Here is a 20,792-nt window from a genome sequence, read left to right as displayed (position 1 = left end):
GTTAAATGGGGGTACTGATTTCCATCAGAAATCATGCAAGAAAGGGTGTACAGGTAAAATACCAACTTCACAGATGCCCCCAGATTCTTGCAGGTGGTAAAAAGCAGAATTTCTAGGCCGTGTGAGCTGACCAAAAAATGGCAGATGAGCTTCAGTTAGAGTTTTACATTTTGGGAAAAAGTAATCTTCGCTCTACTCATTAAATGATAGCTGTGAGCGATCAGTTATAAACCAAAACAGAGGGAAAAGAGGGGGAGTAATTCTCTGTTGTTCCCAGAAGACGTTGGCTTAATATGCTGCCACAGCTAAAAAAGCTAAGAGCATCTGGCCAGGCACCATCACCAAGGCTTTTTGGAAACAACACAAAAATCATTCTACCCTAATATAAAACTATGATGCAGCTGAATCTGGAGTACTGTGTGTAGTCCCTTGCTGCATCTCCGGGGACTTGAAGGAGAGAGAAGATCCAGAGAAGGGCAGCTAAAACCACGCAAGGGCTATTATAAGAGACTTAAAAAAAAATAGGACTCTTTAGTTGGCAAAGACAAAGAAAGGTTAAGAGGATGGACCTGGAAATTATACCATCAAAACAGGTGTGAAAAGGAAAGCTCCAGGCTTTTCCAATCAATCCCTGGTACAGAGAGTAAGAGCTTGTACCTTGAGTTTTAGAACAAAGAGTTCTGTTTATAGACGGTAATAAATTTATGGAATGTATTATCTCAGGGGTACTGGATTAAATACCTCACAGTTCATTAAAGGATTCTGGGGACACATTTTTAACCTTTTATTGTCTTTCTCCGCTTTCAGAAAACAAAATTGCACTAACATCAAATAACCACAGAAATAAAACAAAATGGGAAAAAAATTCATGTATTCCTCCTCATAGCTAATTAAATTGCTTTTTCCCCCAGATTTTTCCATATGCACACATCATTTTTTCACATCTATAGACATGGTATAAATATGTTTATGTCCTGCTATTTCCATTTCATCAAATATCTCAAGAATTTCCTGTTACTTCCATAAGGTTTATGATTATATGTTTAATGACTGCATAATGTTTAGAGTGGATGATTTATAATATATTTAATTAACCCCCATTATAAGATATTTTGGTTGTTTGCTTAATGTTTACAATAAACACTCTTGTGCATATAATTTTTTTGGCCGAGCAGCGTGGCTTGTGGGATCTTAGTTCTCCGACCAAGGCTTGAACCCAGGCCCTTGGCAGTGAGAGCACTGAGTCCTAACCACTGGACTGCCAGGGAATTCCCAATTTTTTGCTTTTTTAGAGACTTTCTTAGAAGGAAATTTCAGGAGTGGACACAGGGTTATAAACATTTCGTATATCTTAGAACATACTGTCAAGTTACCTTTCTAAACCACTGCCAGCAATAAATAATGGAACCATTTTTATTACAATGTCATAGTCATGAAGTATTATCATGATTTTCAATTTTACTTAATAAGAGATATAAAATTGAGCCTCCCGTTTATTTTATATTCTCTATACCTTTGCGGTAGGCTTGCAAAGGTCTGATCTCTCCTTTTACAAAATGCTCCTTTATGCTTTTTTTTTATTTTATTTTTGCTGATTTTAAAGTGTGGAGATGGACCTGATTCAAAACAATTCTTTGTTAGTTCGGCCCACACCTTCTCCAGCTGCCCACACCTAGCTCAAGAAACCCATTTGGACATTGTCAGGCAGAACTTCAGCTGCCAGTCAGGCCCGGAATCTGATGCATCAGCCTAGACTCCCAGGGCCTCCAAGTTCCAACCCTCCTCCCACTGCCACCCCCATGACATGATTCCCGGGACTGGTTTCTGTGCTGATTCTTGCTCATCAGGTTTCGTGTTAAACCTCCTCCTTGGACCTGGAAATCTCGCTTCGGGATGTCTCCTTCTGGCCAGGCCCTGGGCTCCATGAAGAGAGTTCCTGGACGATGCCTGACTGCCTGTATCACCCCATTCCATTCGTCCACTGCCCCTATGCTTCTCTGCCTAGCCCTGCCCCGACACACGTGATTTAAATGACAACCGAATGTGCCTTATCGGTTTCTCGCCAAGTCTTGCCCACCGGCCCAGCCCACGCTGTCAGCCAAGCCTGCCTGACAGAACCTGCCTTGTGCTAGAAGACGGGGCTGGTCCTGGCACGAAATCTGGGGGTGGGCCCCAATCCAGGTGCAGGGCCTCAGTGCCCGCTTCTCCCCAGTCTCAGTTCATTGCTGCCTGTTTCATCCCCCGGTTCTGAAATATGTCATGCATGGCTGCAGTTCTTTGCTTAGAAACAGCTTTTTTGCTCTTGCTTTTCCCCATTTCTTGGAGGATACCAGTGGCCGTCTCCTCCTTTTCCTCAGAGATCTCTGTCTTTAACTTTAATCACCTAAGGAGGGCAGGGAGGGACAGGGATGCCTCAAATCCCTGGGCCCACTTCAGGCTGGGAGGGTACGAAGCAGAATATGGGGTTTCTAGTCCCCAGGAAAAGTTCCCTAGAGCTCTTAGCTGCCCCAGTTTATGCTGCCCTTGTGATGTCTCAGGGCAAAAGAGTCCAGGTGGGTGGGGCCTGTGGACAGGACTGGGTTTGGTTCTACTGGTTCTAAATATGTTCATTGTAACTAAAAGGCCAGCAGAGGCTGTGGGGTGGAAAAGACAGGGCTGGGAGCTCCAAGGACACGGTCTGACTCTTGCAAGAGGGAAACGAATCACCGGATAACTAAGGTGACCTCAGGGAATCACCCCAACCCCCTTTGCTTTACAGATGACAAAACTGAGGCCCAGAGATGGAGAATTCTAAGCCTGGAGTCTCATAATTACGGAAGCGGTATGTGTGTCTGCTCCTATATTGACTATGCACTCTCCAAATAATTTCCCAACTCGATTAGGGTCCTCGATTCCAGGCATGAGAGGCAGGTCAGCTGCTGTGACAATTAACAGCCAAGATCACCACAGGGACCATGTCAGCTTGCAGATACAGCTTGGGATATTCAGAGGCTCACCTTTTCCCATTCCAGGAGCAACTGTAGTGCAAAATCAGGAGGAAGAAGGAGACCCCAACACTCATTAAGTGCTGATCTGGAAAGCCAGAATGGAGACAGCCAGGCCCAGACAGCCACCCTTCTGAGGAGATATCATCAAGGATGATTTTACAGAGAAGCCAAACAGGCTCTGCGCTGCCCCTGCCAGCTAATCTATGACATTCTGCAGGAGACAGGAGCCTCAGATGCAACTTGCCATGTGCCTGTGGCTGGGCTAGGTCCTTTTCGCATTAATCTTCCTATTTCATCATCACAAGAACCTTATGAGATAACGAGTGTGATCCCCGTTTGACATAAAAGGAAACTAAGGCTCAGACAGGTGAAGTGACTTGTTTGAGGTTATGGAGCCAGTAAGTGGCAGAAGCAGTATTTAAACATCAGCTTCCTAATTCCCAGTCCAGGGTCCTTTTTCTTGGTCCACAGCTTTCTCCTGGGTTCAGGCAGAAAGGTGCCTTGGAGAAAAGCAACATTTGGCCTTAGCACCTTTGCCAACTCAGGAACCATCAGGAAAGCTCAGGGCACCATTTCTTTCTCTTCCAGATGAAACAGGCAGGGTTCTGCTAAAGACGCTTCTGCCTGTGTGAAGTTCTTATAGGGGCCTCTGAGATAAGCTGGATAGAGCTCTTAACTGCGTGTGTGGGGGGAGGTCACCAGTAATACTAGGGTCCCCCAGAGAGGTTGAAACCCGAATGCTCACGGGAAGGGCCACCTCACAAGTTCCATGGTGGAAAGATGTAAAGGGCACTGGGCATGACAGTCAGAGAACTTGAATCCTGGTACACACTCTACCATCCTATTTGCTAAGAAATCTAGGGCATCAGCTCCTGGACTTCAGTTTTCTCATCTGTAAAATGGTGCAAATACCCACTAACCTTGCAGGCTTTGGGTAAGAATGGTGAGTTGCATAACAGATGTGGAACTACCTGGTAAATGATAATGTACAATCAAATGCCAGTGGTTACTTGCTGTTCCAGTACCTGATTGACATTTACCCACCACTCATCACAGAGAGCTAAACAAAATAACTACTGCAACAATCCTGGCTCCCACCTCTTAGGAAATACGGCCATGCCTACCATCACAGACCTGTTTCTCCTTTTGTGGCCACTGGTTATAGATCTCAAGGAACCAGCAGTAAGGGAAGAAGAAATGAAAGAGACAATGGTGAGGGGAAGAATAGTGCTATTTTCAGTGGTTCTCTGCCTTGGGGAACATAAATCAGGAAACCGCGGCCAAGTTTCCTGCCTTGAGTCTCCTTGGATGGCTCAAAAAACTACATATATGGTCTTTCAAATGCTAGTAATTCTCTCATCAAGAAGAAGGAACAATTAGAGATCAGGAAACATATTGGCTGGGGAATGAGGTAAGCTGGACTCTACTTCCAGCCTTGCCCTGGACAGGGTACGGATGCCCAGAAATGCTTCAGTCCACCCTGGAGACAAGCAGGAAGAAAAAAATCAGCCCATCTACTTGAGTAAGAAAACCATGAGCACTTCAGATCTGATCCTTACCTTGTCTTTCTCCCCTACTTCCCTCACTTATTTGTGTTGTGCTAAAGGGTTTCTCTCCAGCACCAGGGATGCAAACCCAGCCAGACAACAGAACGCAACAAAGCCAGCAATGGATAAGACCTAAAGATCCATAAAGTGCAGATTCAGTGTTTTACAGATCCCGGGTCATTCAGCCTCCAGCTTCCAGGTAGTGCTTGGTCATTCCTCTCCAGCCCTCACTGCCCCTCATCCAGGCTGTCTCTCACCCCGGGCTCCTGACCCGCTGCTTCCAAGATGAATAGGCAAATGGTGCAGAAAGCAAGGAATCATCTACTGATCATTTCTTACAGTCCCTGGGAGGGGAAGTGACTTGTCCAAAGTCACAGGATTACCAATAATTGGGTATCATTAAGAATTATTACCGACTCTGGATTCCCCTCAATTATTCATTTAAGCCAATCTTCCAACCATGTATTAACACATTTCTTTTATATATTTCTCTCCTTTAAAAATTCTAGATTTGTTTTTGTTTAATTAACAAAGTAATATATGCTTGTTGTAAAAACACTATAAAGTGAAAAATAAAAGCCCCCTTCCTATTAAAATCCCTAGAGATAACCATTATTGGTGAGTTCTTGTGATTCATTCCAGAAACTTAAACAATTTCAAGACAAAGTTAACCCTATCTACTGACTTGTATTCTTGGTCATAGTGTTAAAAAAGACTTGTCGATTATATGAACGAACGGCTCTAGGCTGAGGTCAGAGGCTGGGGGTTTGCATCATGTGGAAGGACAGAGTGGAGTCAAGCATCTCAGCAGACAAGTGCTCCCACTGGGGCCTACCCGCCCGGGATCTGGCGTGGAGCCTTCCTTTCTGAGTTGGTGATACAGTGTGGAGGGGAAGACCGTGGGCTTTGGAGTCAAGCAGACATAGGCTCATATGCTGGCGCTAACACTTCACAGGCATGTGACCTTGGATGGTTCCCTCGTTGTTACTGTGCCTTAGTATCCTCATCTGTCACATGGAGATTAAAACACCACTACTTCATGGTGCTATCGTGAAGACTGAATCAAACAATGTGAGAGTAGGGCGAGTACTTGGCATTAAACATGCACTAAAGAAATGGTAGCTACCGTTATTATTCCAGTTGTTGTTGTTATTATTATTCTGCTGGTTCACTTGAAGAAAGGAGAAAGCCTGCAGGTCCATTACCTACCACCGCAGAAACAGTTCAACCCAGGGCCTGGCACCCCTCCGTTAAGTACATCTGAGAGGAAAAGGAGACAACTAGAAAGTAAGTCTTTAGTCTGACCAGGATTTAATGCCCAGGAATTCCTCGGGGTATTAAAAATTCTAGATATACTCCAAAGCACCGGTACAGGTGCCCTATAAGCTCTGAGCACAGGAGTCTGCCTTGTGCAGCTCCCGTGGCTGAAGGGCTGGATTGGTGGGAAGCGAGACCATTTTCTTATCTACTCAGGCTACCTGATTCAGCAGCTCTCAGGCCCAGCTGGCCCCAGAAGTGCCCCAGACTGGCTAGGGACAGCAGGCTGGCAAGGCACAGATGGGAGGGGGTACCCTTCTCCCGCTGAATTCCAGGCCCTTCCTCCTACTCCTCAGAGCACAATGAGAACATTATCATAGCCACTTCATCCAATCTATCCGGGGGCTGGAGATGACTAAGGGCAATATGATAATACACTCCGCCAGCCAACACACAGCAAGAGACACCCAACACTGGACCAAAAGGCCTGCTGAGCCCCAACATAACTTGAATCCCAGAACCTCTGATGCAAATGTATTAGTCTTAAACGCTTCCTGCTGGTCCAACCTTTATATTACCAAATGCCCCCAGCTCATGGAAAATCTGTTAACTGACCACACCCACCAGGGAGACGAAGGAATGAAAGTTACTGCTCCCAACAGTGCCAAGAGGCCATGGACTCTGACCTAGATACCAGACCCAGCCGGGAGCTCTGGTCACTTGCTATGGTGAGGCTTCTTCTCTTAAGGATCACGGAGGACTCAGCTGGGATGGAGGCGTGGGTGCACACAGTTCCGTGACGACCCGGCCCTGTAAGTCTCAGAGTGTCTGGCATGGGGCTGGTGTCCTTGGGGACATGTGGAAGGAACCAGGCCAGTTTTGGGATCGTAGACGCTCCCCAGATTATCGGGGAGTCTCTAGAGACTGGACACAGCCCTATGTGGAGACTAGCCTTAAGATCAGGAGAGTGGAACGATACTATTTCACGCTCTCCTCCAGAGCATTTTCTCTCCCAGTTGGGGTTTCTTCTCCCCAGAAACACTGCTGTCCACCCCTTACGCACTCTCTCTCCTTCTTTCTTCCCGACTCTGTGACTCCATTTCTCTTTCCCCTCTTCACTGTCCCCCTCTACTTCTTTCCTGTCTTTCCTCCTATTTTCTTCTATTTTCTGCTTCTCATTGTCTTTCTCTAATTGGCCATGATAGAGAGCTGGAAATATCTCTATTATTGGTTGATCTCCTTCATTAACATTTAAATCCTGTCACCTTAATTTTCAAAAAGATGAACTGAACATTTTATATTTTGCTTTAAAAAATACTACTTTTACTACTTTTAACAATTAAGGACTTTGAAGAGGAGGGGACTTTAAAGATCACCTAGTTCAATGGCTTTCTGGTACCTGAATCCCTTTAGAGCAACTGTGGCATTCAGTTTCTCCTCGGACACTTCCAGGGATTGGAGCCCATTATCTCTAGAAGTAGATCAATTCTAACTATTAAGAAGTTCTTTACATTGAGCTTAACCTGCTCCCGTAACTCCCACTCCCTGGTTACCAGGATAATCGAGGATACAAAAACAGTGCAATCAGCAGAAGGGCAGTGAGGTACATCCTGAGTTCAAAGTATGGGGTAGACGAGTTGGCTGTTAGGTTCTCTTATCTCTTGCTTAGGCAGGCGAGATTGATGACATATATTACAGCCAGACTCTGGTAGGCCTTGAATGCCAGACGAAAATGTGATGTGTTTAACATATCAGGAAGGTAGTCAAGTGAAAACATCCATTAAGCAGTCGAAGATAACAGTAATAAAGTTATTATTTACGAACACTTACATGCCAGGAACTATGCAAAGTGCTTTAATGTCGATTATCATCCTCTCAATAGAACTATGACATAGGTACTGTTACTATCCCATTTTATAGATGAGGAAACTGAGGTCTCAGAACCAGTAAATCACTAAACCCAGGCCTGCCTGACTCTGATATCCATGCTCCGAAAACAGCACTCTACAAAAAAAGGTCAGCAAAGACCTGGACAGGAGACCTTGATTTGGGAGTCACTTACATAAAGGGAGAGAGCGTCCAGAACAGAGGGCCAGGGGGCTCATTTGAGCCCTCTTCTACAGATGAGCCCCCAAACTCCACTTCCAGTCCTGTGCTTGCTTCTAAACTCCCCTGCTCCACCTCCTGCTGCCTACGGGACTCTTGTCACCTTCAACCCAACACGTTTACACCAGCTCCTGTCATTTTTCAGCACCTCCCCAGCAACCAGTTCCCAGCCCAATGTTCCTGATTCTTTAAGCATAAAAGAGGATCCAAGTTTGTGTCAAACCAACCTGGGTTCAACTAGATTTGCCATATACAAACCATAAGGCCTTGGACAAGTCATAAATCCTCAGTTTTCTCATGTATAAAATGGGAACAGTAATAACACCTTTCATGGAAGGTGCTTGTAGGGATTACATGAGATAATTTGTATATCATATATGGTACTCTCTGTACTCTCTGTAGTGACCTCATCCCTCTGGCTTTGGGGGCAGCTTCTGCAGGGTCTCTTTCCCATACCCACCACAGAGAGAGTTGGGCTCTAGCCAAGCAGCACCCCGCCCCCTCCCTCCAGACCTACTTACTTGGGGATCAACAAGCAGTGCTGTTGTTTCTACCTCTTCCCGTCCCCCCGTCAGTTCCAGCCTGCATAGTGTCTCATCTGCAGCCCTTGCCTCCCCTACACACATACTCTTCTTTCCCTCTAAAGATCTAGAATCAAAGCTTTAGAAATCCTCCAGCCCGAGCCCTCAGAAACTTAAGCTCAAAATGAAAACAGTCATTAAAAAATGTTTCGGGGCTTCCCTGGTGGCGCAGTGGTTGAGAGTCCGCCTGCCGATGCAGGGGACACGGGTTCGTGTCCCGGTCCGGGAAGATCCCACATGCCGCGGAGCGGCTGGGCCCGTGAGCCATGGCCGCTGAGCCTGCGTGTCCGGAGCCTGTGCTCCGCAACGGGAGAGGCCACAGCAGTGAGAGGCCCGCGTACCGCAAAAAAAAAAAAAAAAAAAAAAAAAAAAGTGTTCCTTGCACAATTAAAGTGGGCCTTCTCCAGACCAAGCTACGGGCATCCCAGTCCTCACTGCAGTACGTGCCTTGTGCACAAACACTGGAGTCGCCATTGTGCAGAGGCATAACCTCAGCTGTGGCTCTGCCTGTGACTTTACCAACTCTCCCTACCTCTCAGGTCTAGTATGCTATCAAGCCCCCCCTCCCAGAGACACGAGGTAAGTATGGATGGCTAGTGACTACTGATAAACAGGGCGCTAATGACAATCACAAACCCTCAGGCACTTGCACACCCTCCCATCCCCTGAGGCCCGAGGTAAATATGAAGGGAGACGCCAAGGAGACAGGCATGGTGTTTGTACACAGTGAGGGGAGAACAAAGGGAACGGGGAGCCTAGAGGTGGCGGGCAGGGAAAGCAGGCGAGACAGACTGTAAGATGAGTCAGAGAGAGTGAATGAGGGCACTGGGTCGCATCAGCTACCGCTCAGCTGCCCCCAGGGGTGGTGTGAACTGGAAGAAGGGAATGAGGGAGGTGACAAGGGGAGTTGTGGAAACTCAGAAAGTGGGAGCCGGCGTGTGCTGCAGATGGGGAGCAGAAGCTCAGCTAATTTCCAGGAGGGACTGGAGCTCCCGCCTTCGGAGGGCTCCCGGATCTTTCTCGCCTGGCACTGTTCCAGGGCTGCAGGGCTATGGCAAGGCAGCCGGGATGGCAGGGGAAGGAAAGCGTTAAGCCAATGACAAAGATGTCAGTCCTAGAGATCACCGGACCCCTGCTTGGCAGACAGAAGCCACCCAGTGGCTGCTAATGCCCTCCACTGATGTAGTGCTTTCAACATATTTCAAATGCCCTCACACTAATGATCTCATTTAATCTTCAGCACAACCCTGTGAAATGGGCAGGCCTGGGATTATCTCTCACACGCTCCTCCCCTCATTACCCAGTGGATCCCTCAAGAGCCCTCAAATTGCTTCCTCTATCCTAGAAACATCCAACACTGAACCAGCAGTCCCTTAAGGACTATAGGGAGGTCGGGGTCCTCTATACAGGCTCCACTCAGGGCTTGCTGGCCGCTGTTCGTCCAGGGCTGGGTGTGACAAGAAGTCACAGAATGTGGAATCATCCCCCCCCTGGAATTTACCAGGCAACCCTCCCCCTTCACTTATATCTGAAAGCCTGGCACATAATGACCATTGCACCCAGTCCCTAGGAAGCTGTGTCAGACTTCCCCTCATCAGGCCAATGGAAACCTGAGGTCTAGAGAGGCAAAGTCCTCTGCCCCGAGTCACACAGAGATCAAATGTGGAGGAATCCGTGAAAACTTGGAAAGAGCACAGGTCTGGGGCCATCAGAAGACCTGGGTTCCAGTCCTGGCTCCGCCTGCCTATCAGCCCATGTCACGGAGACAGTCGCCAGCCTTGGTTTTCATCACTGTCAAATGGAGATAGTAATACTCATCTCTTGAGGTTGCTGGGAGGATTCCATGAGATTAAAACATAAAAGAGTTACATAAAAATGAATTACTCTGATTATCAGGTAGCACAGGTAACAACATCAGGACGTTGGTGTAATGGAAAGAAGCCGGAGCAAGTACAAAGAGTCTGGCTCTCCTTAACTCACCTGTATGGCCCTGGGCAAGTCTGGGCCTCAGTTTTCCAAGGCCCCTGGCAGCTGTAAGATGGGGGGATTCTGTGGGCTATGCCTCTGGTGCAAGAATTCTGGCTCTGGCCGCCCTGATCTCTTGACAGTCCCATTATCCATGCACCACATTGCCTTAGATCCAAGAACCTTACTGAGGGAACCAGGGAGTGGCCAACAATGGGAGATCCCATTGGATCCTTCGCTTCATCCCTTCTACCCATTTGCTCAGGGCTGAAGTGCACTCTCTTAGCCTCCGTTGACCCCCAGCTTTAAGGGTGGGTGGGGAAGGGAGTAAGGGGTGGTGGTGGGGCTCTTGGTAATGAAACTGGTGACAGATTGCCCATGTAAGATTTCCTGGTGGGAAGCACTAGACTGCCTGGGTCCCCTTCCTCCTGGGAGAGCTGAGTCTAACTGTCCTGCCTTTAACATCCTGCTTCTCCCAGGAGGACCCCAAATGTACCAATCCCTTTGAGGAAGCGGCTCAGCATAACCCTTGCTGAGCTCCTGGAGGTGAATTAAATACTAAATAAGCAAGGCCAGAGCCCCTGGTGTAGCAGCACATTCCCATAACACAGACAATGGCCTGCAGCTCATCTGTCCCTCTTCCAGCCGTTGCCACTCTCCCTCCCAGGCAGGGCTTCCCTGCACCCCAGCCCACACTCCTGAGAGGGACTAAGAACTGGTAATGTTCTTCTCCCCCCAGCAAGTCATCAGCTCACGGTTCCTTGCGTTCTTCCTCCAACCTTCAGTGTTAAGGACTCCAGGGACCTGGAAATGCCTGAAACATTGAGTCATGGCATCTGCAGCATTGAAACTTAACAGGTCTGTGGTTGGCCAGGCAGGGGGCCTCTGCAGCTTAGTTCCAACGGGGCCTGGAGGCTTCCCCAGGGAAGGGAGCAGCTCAGGAAGGACGCAGAGGCCCTGATATCTCTCAGGGCAATGGGGAATTGGAACTTACTAGGATGAGGTCTGGGTGTGGGGGCCAGTTGGTTTGTTTTTCAGATCAGAAGAACCTCAGAGATCACCCAGGCCAACCCTCTGTTTTACAAAAAGGGAAACTGAGGCTTGAGGAAGGGAAGAAGCAACGTACACAAGGTCACTCAATGAGCTGTAGCAGAGCTAGGCCAAGATGCCAGGTCTCCAGCGTAGACCCCAGTGCTCTTTCCAACCTTCTGCGTGATCTCCTTCCTAAGATTCTACACAATGGGCCCAGGGGACCACTGGACCACTTTCACAGGGAGCAGGACCCATGTATAATCCTGCCTCGCCATCCAAGAACTAAAAGAGCCCAAGGGCCACTGGTTCCAGCTCAGCCCTGCCACTGTGTAGGATGGAACCTCAGTCATGTCACTCTTCTGAGCCTTAGTCCCTCACCTGTAAAATGGGGGTTTAAGGAGCAGGACCCCGGATGGCTACCGTAAGAATCAAATGAGATCATGTATGTGGGGCATTTTGTAAACTGTGAAGTGTCCAAACGTCAGATATTAAAATGGTGTGAGGTTTGATGGTGCTGCAAAGGGAGGACGTCATGAGGGAAGTGGCCAGGCAAGAGTGAGAACCCACACCCAGACGGGGCTGAGTGCCCGCCTGGCTGTCCGTGGACCTGACCGGTACTGGGGGCCACCAGCAGAGACTGACAGGCAGCAGGTCAGACCAGTCCAAGCTCACTGGCTTGAGAGACTGCCTGCTGCTTTGCTCTGTGTGTGCGTGCGTGCGTGTGTGTGTGTGTGTGTGTGTGTGTGTGTGTCCTCCTAGGTGCTCCAGGGAGGCTCTGCCTGGCAGTCCAGAGTCGCAGAAATTCGCCTGCCTTCTCCAGGGGAGCTCTTGGCAGGAGGGCAGGACACTTTGCTTCCGGCCAGGTCACAGACCCTCAAAGAAAAGCCTGCCAGCCCAGATCCCTCTGGACACCTCTGGAGAGCCCCTGCTCCCTCGGGGGCTCTTACCTTGTACTTGGCTGCGAGCAGCTCTGTGGCCTGCTGCTCCCGCCGCAGGTCTTCCAGCATCTTCTCCTTCTCCTCCAGCAGCTTCTGCTTCTCCTCGCTCACCAGGCTGCGGTCATCCTGGATGGCCGCCTTCTCCTCCTCCAGCTGCTCCTTCTGCTCCTGCAGGTAATTCTCCATGTTCTTGTCCAAGGCCGACTCCAGGGTGGGCTGGGGCAGGCGGTAGTTGTTGTTGTCATCCTCCTCTTCGGCCACCCAGGCCTCCATCAGCGGCCCCTCAGGGTACCCAGCCGGGGCTGACACGGCCTTCTTCCTGCGGCTGCTCTTCCTCCGGAGCCGCTTTCCCAGCATCCCCTTCTTCTCCAGCTGGGCCTTCAGGCGGGCGATCTCCTCCTGGAATTCCCGCAGCAGCGTGTCCTTGGGGTCCTCGTTCACCCGGGGCTTGTTCTTGATGTTCTTGGCCCGGTTGGCAAAGCGCAGGGTGGAGAGGCTCTCATCGTAGCTGTGAGAGGCTGGCCCCAGGGTGGCCACCATGATGGTCTTGGCATTCCCCCCCAGAGAGTCCTGGAGCAGCCGGGTCAGCTTGGAGTCCCGGTAGGGGATATGGGTGCTCCTGTTGCCCGCCAGAGCAGCGATCACGTTGCCCAGGGCAGACAGCGAGAGGTTGATTTTGGAGGCTTCCTTAGGCCTCTCTCCACTACCACCACCGCCTCCACCACCGCCACCACCCGTGGGCTGTGTGGCCGTCCCTCCAGCCGCGTTGGGGCCTGCCTTGTTCTGCCTCTCGCTTCCAGCCAGGTCCACGAGGTTGAGCTTGCCCACACGGATGTGGTCCTGGCCATCCAAGCCACGCTCACTGCACTCCACGGTGATGACAAAGATGGCATGGGAGCGGGAGCTGACCTCATTCATGTGTGTACTACCCACCGCCCGGGTCTGGTTCCCCAGGTTCATCACGTGCTCAATCTCCTTGACATTCTTGGTGACGAAGGAGGACAGGTCCTTGATGTAGACGCCTGTCTCAGGGTTCTCCTTCAGCTCTAGCCTCTTGCCAGGCTCCTTGGAGAGCAGGTCCCGAATCTCCTCCTGGTAGATCTCCAGGTAGGAGGCCCGGACCAAGTACTGCTGGTTCTGGGAGCGCGAGATGTGGGTGAAGATATGCTCAAAGGCATTGGGGATGACCCCGCGCTGCTCGGGCTCCACCCAGGTCCCCTGCATGGTGTAGGTCTTGCCCGTGCCGGTCTGTCCATAGGCAAACACGGTGCCATTGAAACCTTGAAGCACCGAGTCTACCAGGGGCCTCACGGTTTCATCATACAAGTCTGCCTGCTTGGAGCTGGCATCATACACGGCATCAAAGGTGAAGGTCTTGGGCAGCTCCCCTAGGGCAGCGCGGGGGTTTCGCAGTGTCACCTGGCCCAGTTTCACGTCCATGGTCAGGATCTGCTCGTGACCAGAAGCCTCCTCCTTCCGGCTGAGGGGGCGGCACCGGGCCACCACCTTCAGGGCCTCACTGGCCTTGGTTTTACTGGCCATCTTGCTGCTCTGTCCTTCCTGACCCCCCCCACCCCTCTCCGCAGCCTAGGCGGTCCTGCTGTCCTCCCTAGGTCCGTATCGGCGGGGCCGGCCCAGCCCCCAGGCGCCGTTCTTCAATCCGCCTGTAGACTCCTAGGGTGGGGATGCTGGGAGGTGGCCCCGTCGCTGCTGCAGTCCGGGCCTCCACCGCTCTCCGGTCCTCGCTGCACCAGCTGCGGAGGGAGAATTAGGCAGAATCGCCGGGCAGCAGCGGGAGAAGCGCCGGCCGAATGGCAGTACCCGGAGCCCGCCCCATGCTGGGGCAGCGGGAGCCCTGCCGTAAACAGCTACAGCAACAATGAGATAAAGGAAGAGGAAAATGGGATGGGGGTGGGCGGCAGAGCTGTCTTCTCCTTGTCCTCCTCCTCCTCTAGGGATCCATGGCGGGGGGGCTGCAGGTCCTGGGCGACCGGGGGTCCCGGCCCTCCCGAGGGCAGAGGCTCACCTGGAGTCCTCTCCCCCAGCTGGGGGATCATTCATTGCAGCCAGCGCGGCTGCTGCTGCCCCTGCCTCCTCCTTCCCCGCCGTCGCCACCGGAGAATGAGAGAGAAAAACAGAAGGCGATGGGGCGGAGCAGCGGCAGCGAGAGTGATGTTGCCGCCGCGCTGCGGCCCCAGCTAAGCCGCCCGGCTGGGGTGGGGCAAGGGGCGGGGCCGTGGGGCGGGAATCGCGAGCCCTGCGCCGCCAGTGCGCTGGGGACCCGGGTGCATGCCCGCTCGCACCCCCACAGACCCCTCCGGAATGACAGGCTCCGGTGCCGACCCAGGTCCTGTGCGCACCAGACGGGTGCAGCGCAGCCACCGCCCGCCGTCACCCCACTGGGCCGGAGCATGCTGGGAGTTGTAGTCCTGCCTTTGTTAACCCGGTTCTGGCAGGTTGCTAATGACTTCTCCAGTCCGGTAGGCCCCTCCCTCTCTGGCGTTCTGCCCCAGGAGTGACTGTTGAGGTTGCAGCCTAGCTGGGGGGGATGCGGGGTATCCGCTACCCACACCTGTTTCCTCCACAACCAGCATCCCCTGTCTCTCTTCTGCTCCTGCCTTTCTGCCGGCAGACTCGTACATGTCACCCCTCCCCTTAAGGGTGTTGCCAGGCATTCTAACTCCTAAATGTTTCTTGACTCTGTCCTTTCCTCTCCCTACCCTGGTTTACTTCTGGCCTCCCTTTTCTCTCTCCTGGAACCAGCTTCCAGCTGATTCTCTCCTCACATCCTCTCCGCACATGCACCCTCGTCCCCTCCCCTCCTCCAACACCAGCCTTCCATATTGTATAAAACCTCTCCGTCTTCTGACTCCTGCCACTTCCCAGCCTCACTTCCAGCTACTCTCCTAGAGAGACTCTGTGTTCCACACATTCATTCCTTCAAACAGTCACCCAGCACCTGCTAAACCTCAGGCCTTATTCTAGGAGCTGGACCTTCCTGTCCTCAAGGAGCTCACAATTCTAGGAACCATTTTTCGTTTCCTTCTGGCTGTGCTGTGTTGCATCTTTGTGACTTTGCCAGGAGGACCCTGTTACTCTTCTGTACTTGGTGCCCTGCCGCGTGGGCAGTTCAAGCACCTCCTCCTCCGTGAAGCCTTCCCTGACCAATCTCTTTTCCTTAACAGAGAGAGACAAAGAATTTGCATAAAACAAAACTTGGACTCAAGTTGCAGTTCTAATCTCCATCCAACTGTGTGACTTTGGGCAGTCATTTACCTTGCCCTAGCCTTAGTTTCCTTATCTATTTGAAACAATTAGTTTTAAAATGGTTTTGAGGCTCAAATGAAACCATTGATCCTCCTGAAGTTCTGTACCAATGAGAAGACTCATTTCTAAGCAAGCCCTTAACACAGGCATGTGTCCTGGCTTGGCTTGCCTGACAGCTCCTGCTTCCTTGAGAATCCTGGACAGACCAGGCCTGTGTTTGGTGTTCCACTTTGGGGTCTTCATATTTTTTCTTCTAGGATACAAATCAAGTATAATTCCTCAAGCCCAGGGACCAAGCCAGCGTCCTACCCATGCTCCACTCTGCAGAGGGGAGTTGAGTCTATGCATTGCATCCGAGGTGTCCATATTCTCCCACCTTGAGGCCCTTCTTCACAGAGGCGCCAGAAGAATCTTTCCACAAAACATTCCCAGTCATGTTATTCTCTCGAGGGCCTATTTGTTTCGTTCTTCAACTCTACAAAACCTGTCTCCTCACCTCTTCCCCATCTTCGAATACCCAGGACCCAAATGCCAGCGCAACTGGAAACTTGAGGCTTAGCTGGTGGCTTCCCCAGTTCTGAAGTTTCCTGGCCTTCCTTAGCCTTCTCTTTGATCAAGTTCTACTGCTTGTGATTCACTTGATTTTTGGACCAATTACTGGGTGAGGTTTTGGCTCCGGCAACCTGACTTCTGAATGGACCATTTGGCTCTTGAACTGTTTTCCTGTTGCACTTGGCTTTGCTTTTTGGACTACCCTTCCTCTGCTTTGGCTTACCTGCTTGGCACTATAGTGCTGGGTAAAAGGGATTCTGGCCCTGCGCTCCCCACCCAATGTCACTACCTGGCAAGGCACTTGCCCAGATCCTCCAGCACGGGAGGGAATCCCATTGATTACAAGATGTGTGACAGTAACTAGATTATTCAACTTCTCTGAACAGCTATTTCCTCAGTAGAAAAAGTGAGGATAGGAATGCTTACCTGGCTCACAGCGTTGACATGAGGATTAAGTAAGATAATGCATGTGAAAACTCCCAGAACATAAAAGACATTCAAGAAATAGTAGTTTTCCTTCCTTTTGTCCTTTGCATTTAAGGTTGTTCACATCCTGTGTCTCCCTTTTCAGCAATCCTTAACCAACTGACTTCTTTCAACTCTAACCGTTGAATGGTCCTAAGTCTTCTTTTTCTTCCAGTGCCACCCTCTAGTGATCACTACAGTTTATGGCTTCACTTAGTATCTAAATGATTCCTAAATTTGTATTTCCAGTCCAGACTTCTCTGTGCTCCAGTTCTATATATTCAATTCTCTAATTGATATAGCCACTTGGATAGCTCCCAAGTACCTGAAATTCTACTTGTTAACACCAAACTCATCGTCCTCCCCTCCAAACTTGCTGCTCCAAGAATGGTCCCTAGCTCTGTAAACAGCTCTTCCCCCAACCTCAACATATCTATTCAAATGCCAAATCCTATCAATTCAACTTCGTAAATATTTCTCAGATCTATCAACTTCTCCATTTCCACAGCCAATATCATAATCCAAGCCATCATCTTCTCTAGCCTGGCCTCCCACTATAGCCTCCAATCTGGTCTCCCTAGGTCTACTCTTACCTCCACCCATCCATTCTCTACAAAGTATTCTTTTAAAAACACATGTCTGATCATGTCACCCTTTGCTTTAAAACTTTCCATGTTTCTCGTTGCTCTTAAAGTCCAAATCATTAATGCAGCCCCCAAGGCCCCACATGACCTGGTACCTACCCAATATCTCCTGTCTCATCTCAGGCCACTTTCCTCCTTGCTCCCTGTATTCTAGTTCCAATGGCCTTCTTCACCTCCTTTCCAATTCCTACCACAGGGCCTTTACACATTCTGTTTCTGCTGCATAGAACATTTATCCTCACCATCTTTGCCTAGATACCTGATCTTCCTCCTTCAGCTCTCAGCTTGAATGTCACTTCCTTACGGTACCTTTCTTGACTTCCCCACCTGTATTTCTTTTATAGAACTTAGCATAATTGTAATTAAATAATTATTCGTCTACCTCCTCTGTTGTTCTGTGAAGACAATACATGTCTGTTTCATTCATTTTTGTATCCACAATTACTACAGATCTTCCTTGACTTATGATGGGGTTACATCCCGATAAACCCACCGTAACTTGAAAATATCTTAAGTCAAAAATGCAGTTAATACACATAACCTACCGGACACCATGGCTTAGCCTACCTTAAAACATGCTCGGCACACTTACATTAGCCTACAATTGGGCAAGATCATCTAACACAAAGCCTATTTTATAATAAGGTGTTGCATACCTCATGGAATTTATTGAATACTGTACTGAAAGTGCAAAACAGAAAGGTTGTGTGGGTACAGAATGGTCGTAAGTGTATCAGTTGTTTACCATCATGATCGCGTAGCTGACTGGGAACTGTGGCTCACTGCCACTGCCGCTGCCCAGCCAGGAGAGAATATCATACTGCATGTCACTAGCCCAGGAAAAGATCAAACTTCAAAATTTGAAGCATTGTTTCTATTGAATACGTATCGTTTTCTCACCATTGTAAAGTCAAAAAGTCATTATTTGAGCCATCATAAGCTGGGGACCATCTGTAGTCTAATTCCTGGCACATAGATATGCTCAATAAATATTTTTATGAATAAACAAAATAAATATGAATGAATGAATATGAATTTGTGCTTCATATGAATATCACCTCTTCTGGGAAACCTTCTTTGACTCCCCTGATTCTACTTTCTAATTAATCTTTCCTTTCCTCATGATTCTATAGCTCGTTGTTTAACTAGTCTTATAGTACTCATAGTCTGACTAGTAATGTGGTTAACTGAATCTGTCTCCCTCACCATATGTGTGGCCCCCTGAAGACAGGAGCTGTGATTTTTGTCTTTGTGTCTCCTTTCCCCATATCTAGCACAGAACTCTGTATACTTTAGGTAAGACCTTCAGGGCAGGAAACTGGAGAGGCAAGACACAGAAGTGACAGTAATAAACTTTTATATTTGTAGAGTGATTTACAGTTAATAGAGTATGATCATCTCTATTACTTTATCCTCACATCAACCCCAGGAAAGGGGAAAATATTAATATCCCCATATTGTGAGGACTCTAAGCTTTAGGCTAATTAAGTGACCAAGGAAGGAAACCCAGTCACCAAGTGGCATAGTCAGTCTTCAGACTCCAAAACTGAAACCCTGGGGGTCTTTCCCCTATGCCACGGGGACAGCTTACCGTGAAGATGGCAGAACAGTTGCTGCTCAGTCCTGGTTTGAATGACAGTTTCCTAAGAGTCCACACCCATCGTTGGCTTGGTAGGAGGAAGAAGCTCCCTTTGCTTCATTTCCTTTGACAATGAAAGTTCTTTTTTCCCGGGGGATTCCCATCCAGCATCTTCTTCCAGTATGGTCTCAGTAACAGTCTGGGTGAGACCATACCAAGAACGCAGCGTTAGCGCTTCAATATTCCCAGGGGCCTGCAAATTTCCAGATGCAAGCAATTCAAGATTTGGGTTTACCTTGCAACGCCAAATTCTACCAGCAGAGGGAGATATGACTATGTGACACCATCCCTAGATGAACAGGAAGTTTCTGGGCTCTCAATCAGTGTGAGAGTATCTCACTCAAGGGTTCCCAGCTATGTCCAAGTCTAGATTACTAATAGCTCCTCTTTTCCCAGCTTATTTTCTCCTGTCTCTGCTGTAATTTCTACTGAATGGGGAGTTAACTCCCCGCTCCCAACCCCCAAAATAAAAAATAGAAAAATCTGAAAAATTTTAAAATCTGAATATTAAAAAAGAGCTTTCCTTAGAAGCTACCCTGTATTGAGCACCTAATAGGTGAGTTACGGTTGTTTTAACCTTTACACTAACCCAAGTGGTAAGTGGCAATACTTGAACTTGAGCCTAATTCCTCTAACTCCAAAGCTCCTGCTCTTTCTACCACCCTGTACTAGGCCCCCAGGCGCAGCTCTCAGTCTGCTTCTCACCTGGACTAACTCCACCTTCTTCTTTCAACTCCAGCCTCCTCAGTAAAGACTTCCCTGCCTCCTCCAGGCCTCTGGGGTCTCTTCCTTTCCTTACCTCCTGTGGCAATTAGCTTCTGCTTTTTTTATGGTGTTATCCATCCATCTATGAAAATATCCCATCTCCCCAACGGCATTTCTTAGGCTCTGCTGTATTTAAGTTTCTCATCATAGAAGTAATTTAAGAACATGTTTTGAAGAGTTTTGATCAAATATAGAATTGCGCATCCTATTTTTAAGAAAAATATTATACTTATTATTGATGCCTCTTCCTCTTCCCCTATATGCCATCCATCAAAAAAATCCTATCTGGGTTCTATCTGCAAAATCTATTGATTCTGTCTCCAAAATGGCCATTCTAGTCCATGCCACCTTCATCTCTTGCCTGGACACTGTGGTAGCATTTTAACAGGAATCTGTAATTCCACCCCGCCTAGACTCCCTCCTCCACGAAACAGCCAGAGTCTTCCTTCTAAACTATATATCAAATCCTACCACTTCCTGCTCTCAACCTTCCAATAGCCTCTCGTCACTCTCAGAGTAAAATCTGAAGTCCCTTGCAAAGCTGCATTGGCCTTCTGTGATGGGTCCCTCGTTACTTCTCCCGTTTCGTGTCTTCATCGTCTCCCCCTCCCTCACTCTGAACTAGTAACACTGGTCTCCTTGTTCCTTAATCCTGCCGTGCACATTCCAGTCATAGGGCCTGTGCACTTGCTCCTTCCTCTGCCACAGGCTTTTTCTCCCGTGGCTACACATGGTTTCTCTCTCTCACGTCATTCAGCTGCATTTTCAAATGTCGTCTCCTCAGAGAAGCCTTTCTAACCATGCTTCCTAAAATCTCTCTTCATCCCTCTCTATATCCTTATTCTGCTTTGTTTTTCTTCATAGCATTTATCACAACATGACATTCCCGATGTTTCAGTATCTGTTTATACATTATCTTCCCATTAGAATGTGAGCACCAGGACCAAATTTTATTCTGTATCCCGGTGCCTAGAAATATGCCTGGTTCACAACAAGCCCCCAGGAAATATCTGTTTGATGCGTAAATGAGTGAATGAAGTTATTAAT

General features: G+C 49.0%; 1 protein-coding gene across 11 annotated transcripts in view; it reads right to left on the bottom strand.

Moving 5' to 3' along the window:
• The window catches only part of KIF3C (kinesin family member 3C), a 79,004-nt gene that overhangs the window by 20,738 nt on the left and 37,474 nt on the right, over positions 1–20,792 (bottom strand). For 6 of the 11 annotated variants that reach the window (XM_033838915.2, XM_033838914.2, XM_073791527.1 and 3 more), the window contains one exon: positions 12,423–19,173. In XM_033838915.2, coding sequence (XP_033694806.1) covers positions 12,423–13,955 — 1,533 coding nt within the window. In that variant the 5' untranslated portion in view covers positions 13,956–19,173. The remainder of the gene's footprint in view (positions 1–12,422; positions 19,174–20,792) is intronic. The other 5 variants (XM_073791529.1, XM_033838910.2, XM_033838911.2 and 2 more) reach the window with 4 other exon arrangements.

The sequence above is a fragment of the Tursiops truncatus genome, chromosome 14 (genome assembly GCF_011762595.2).
Source record: "Tursiops truncatus isolate mTurTru1 chromosome 14, mTurTru1.mat.Y, whole genome shotgun sequence".
NCBI classification, from domain to species: Eukaryota; Metazoa; Chordata; class Mammalia; order Artiodactyla; family Delphinidae; genus Tursiops; species Tursiops truncatus.
Note: the sequence above shows the minus strand (reverse complement) of the source record. Positions and strands in the feature narration are given on the sequence as shown.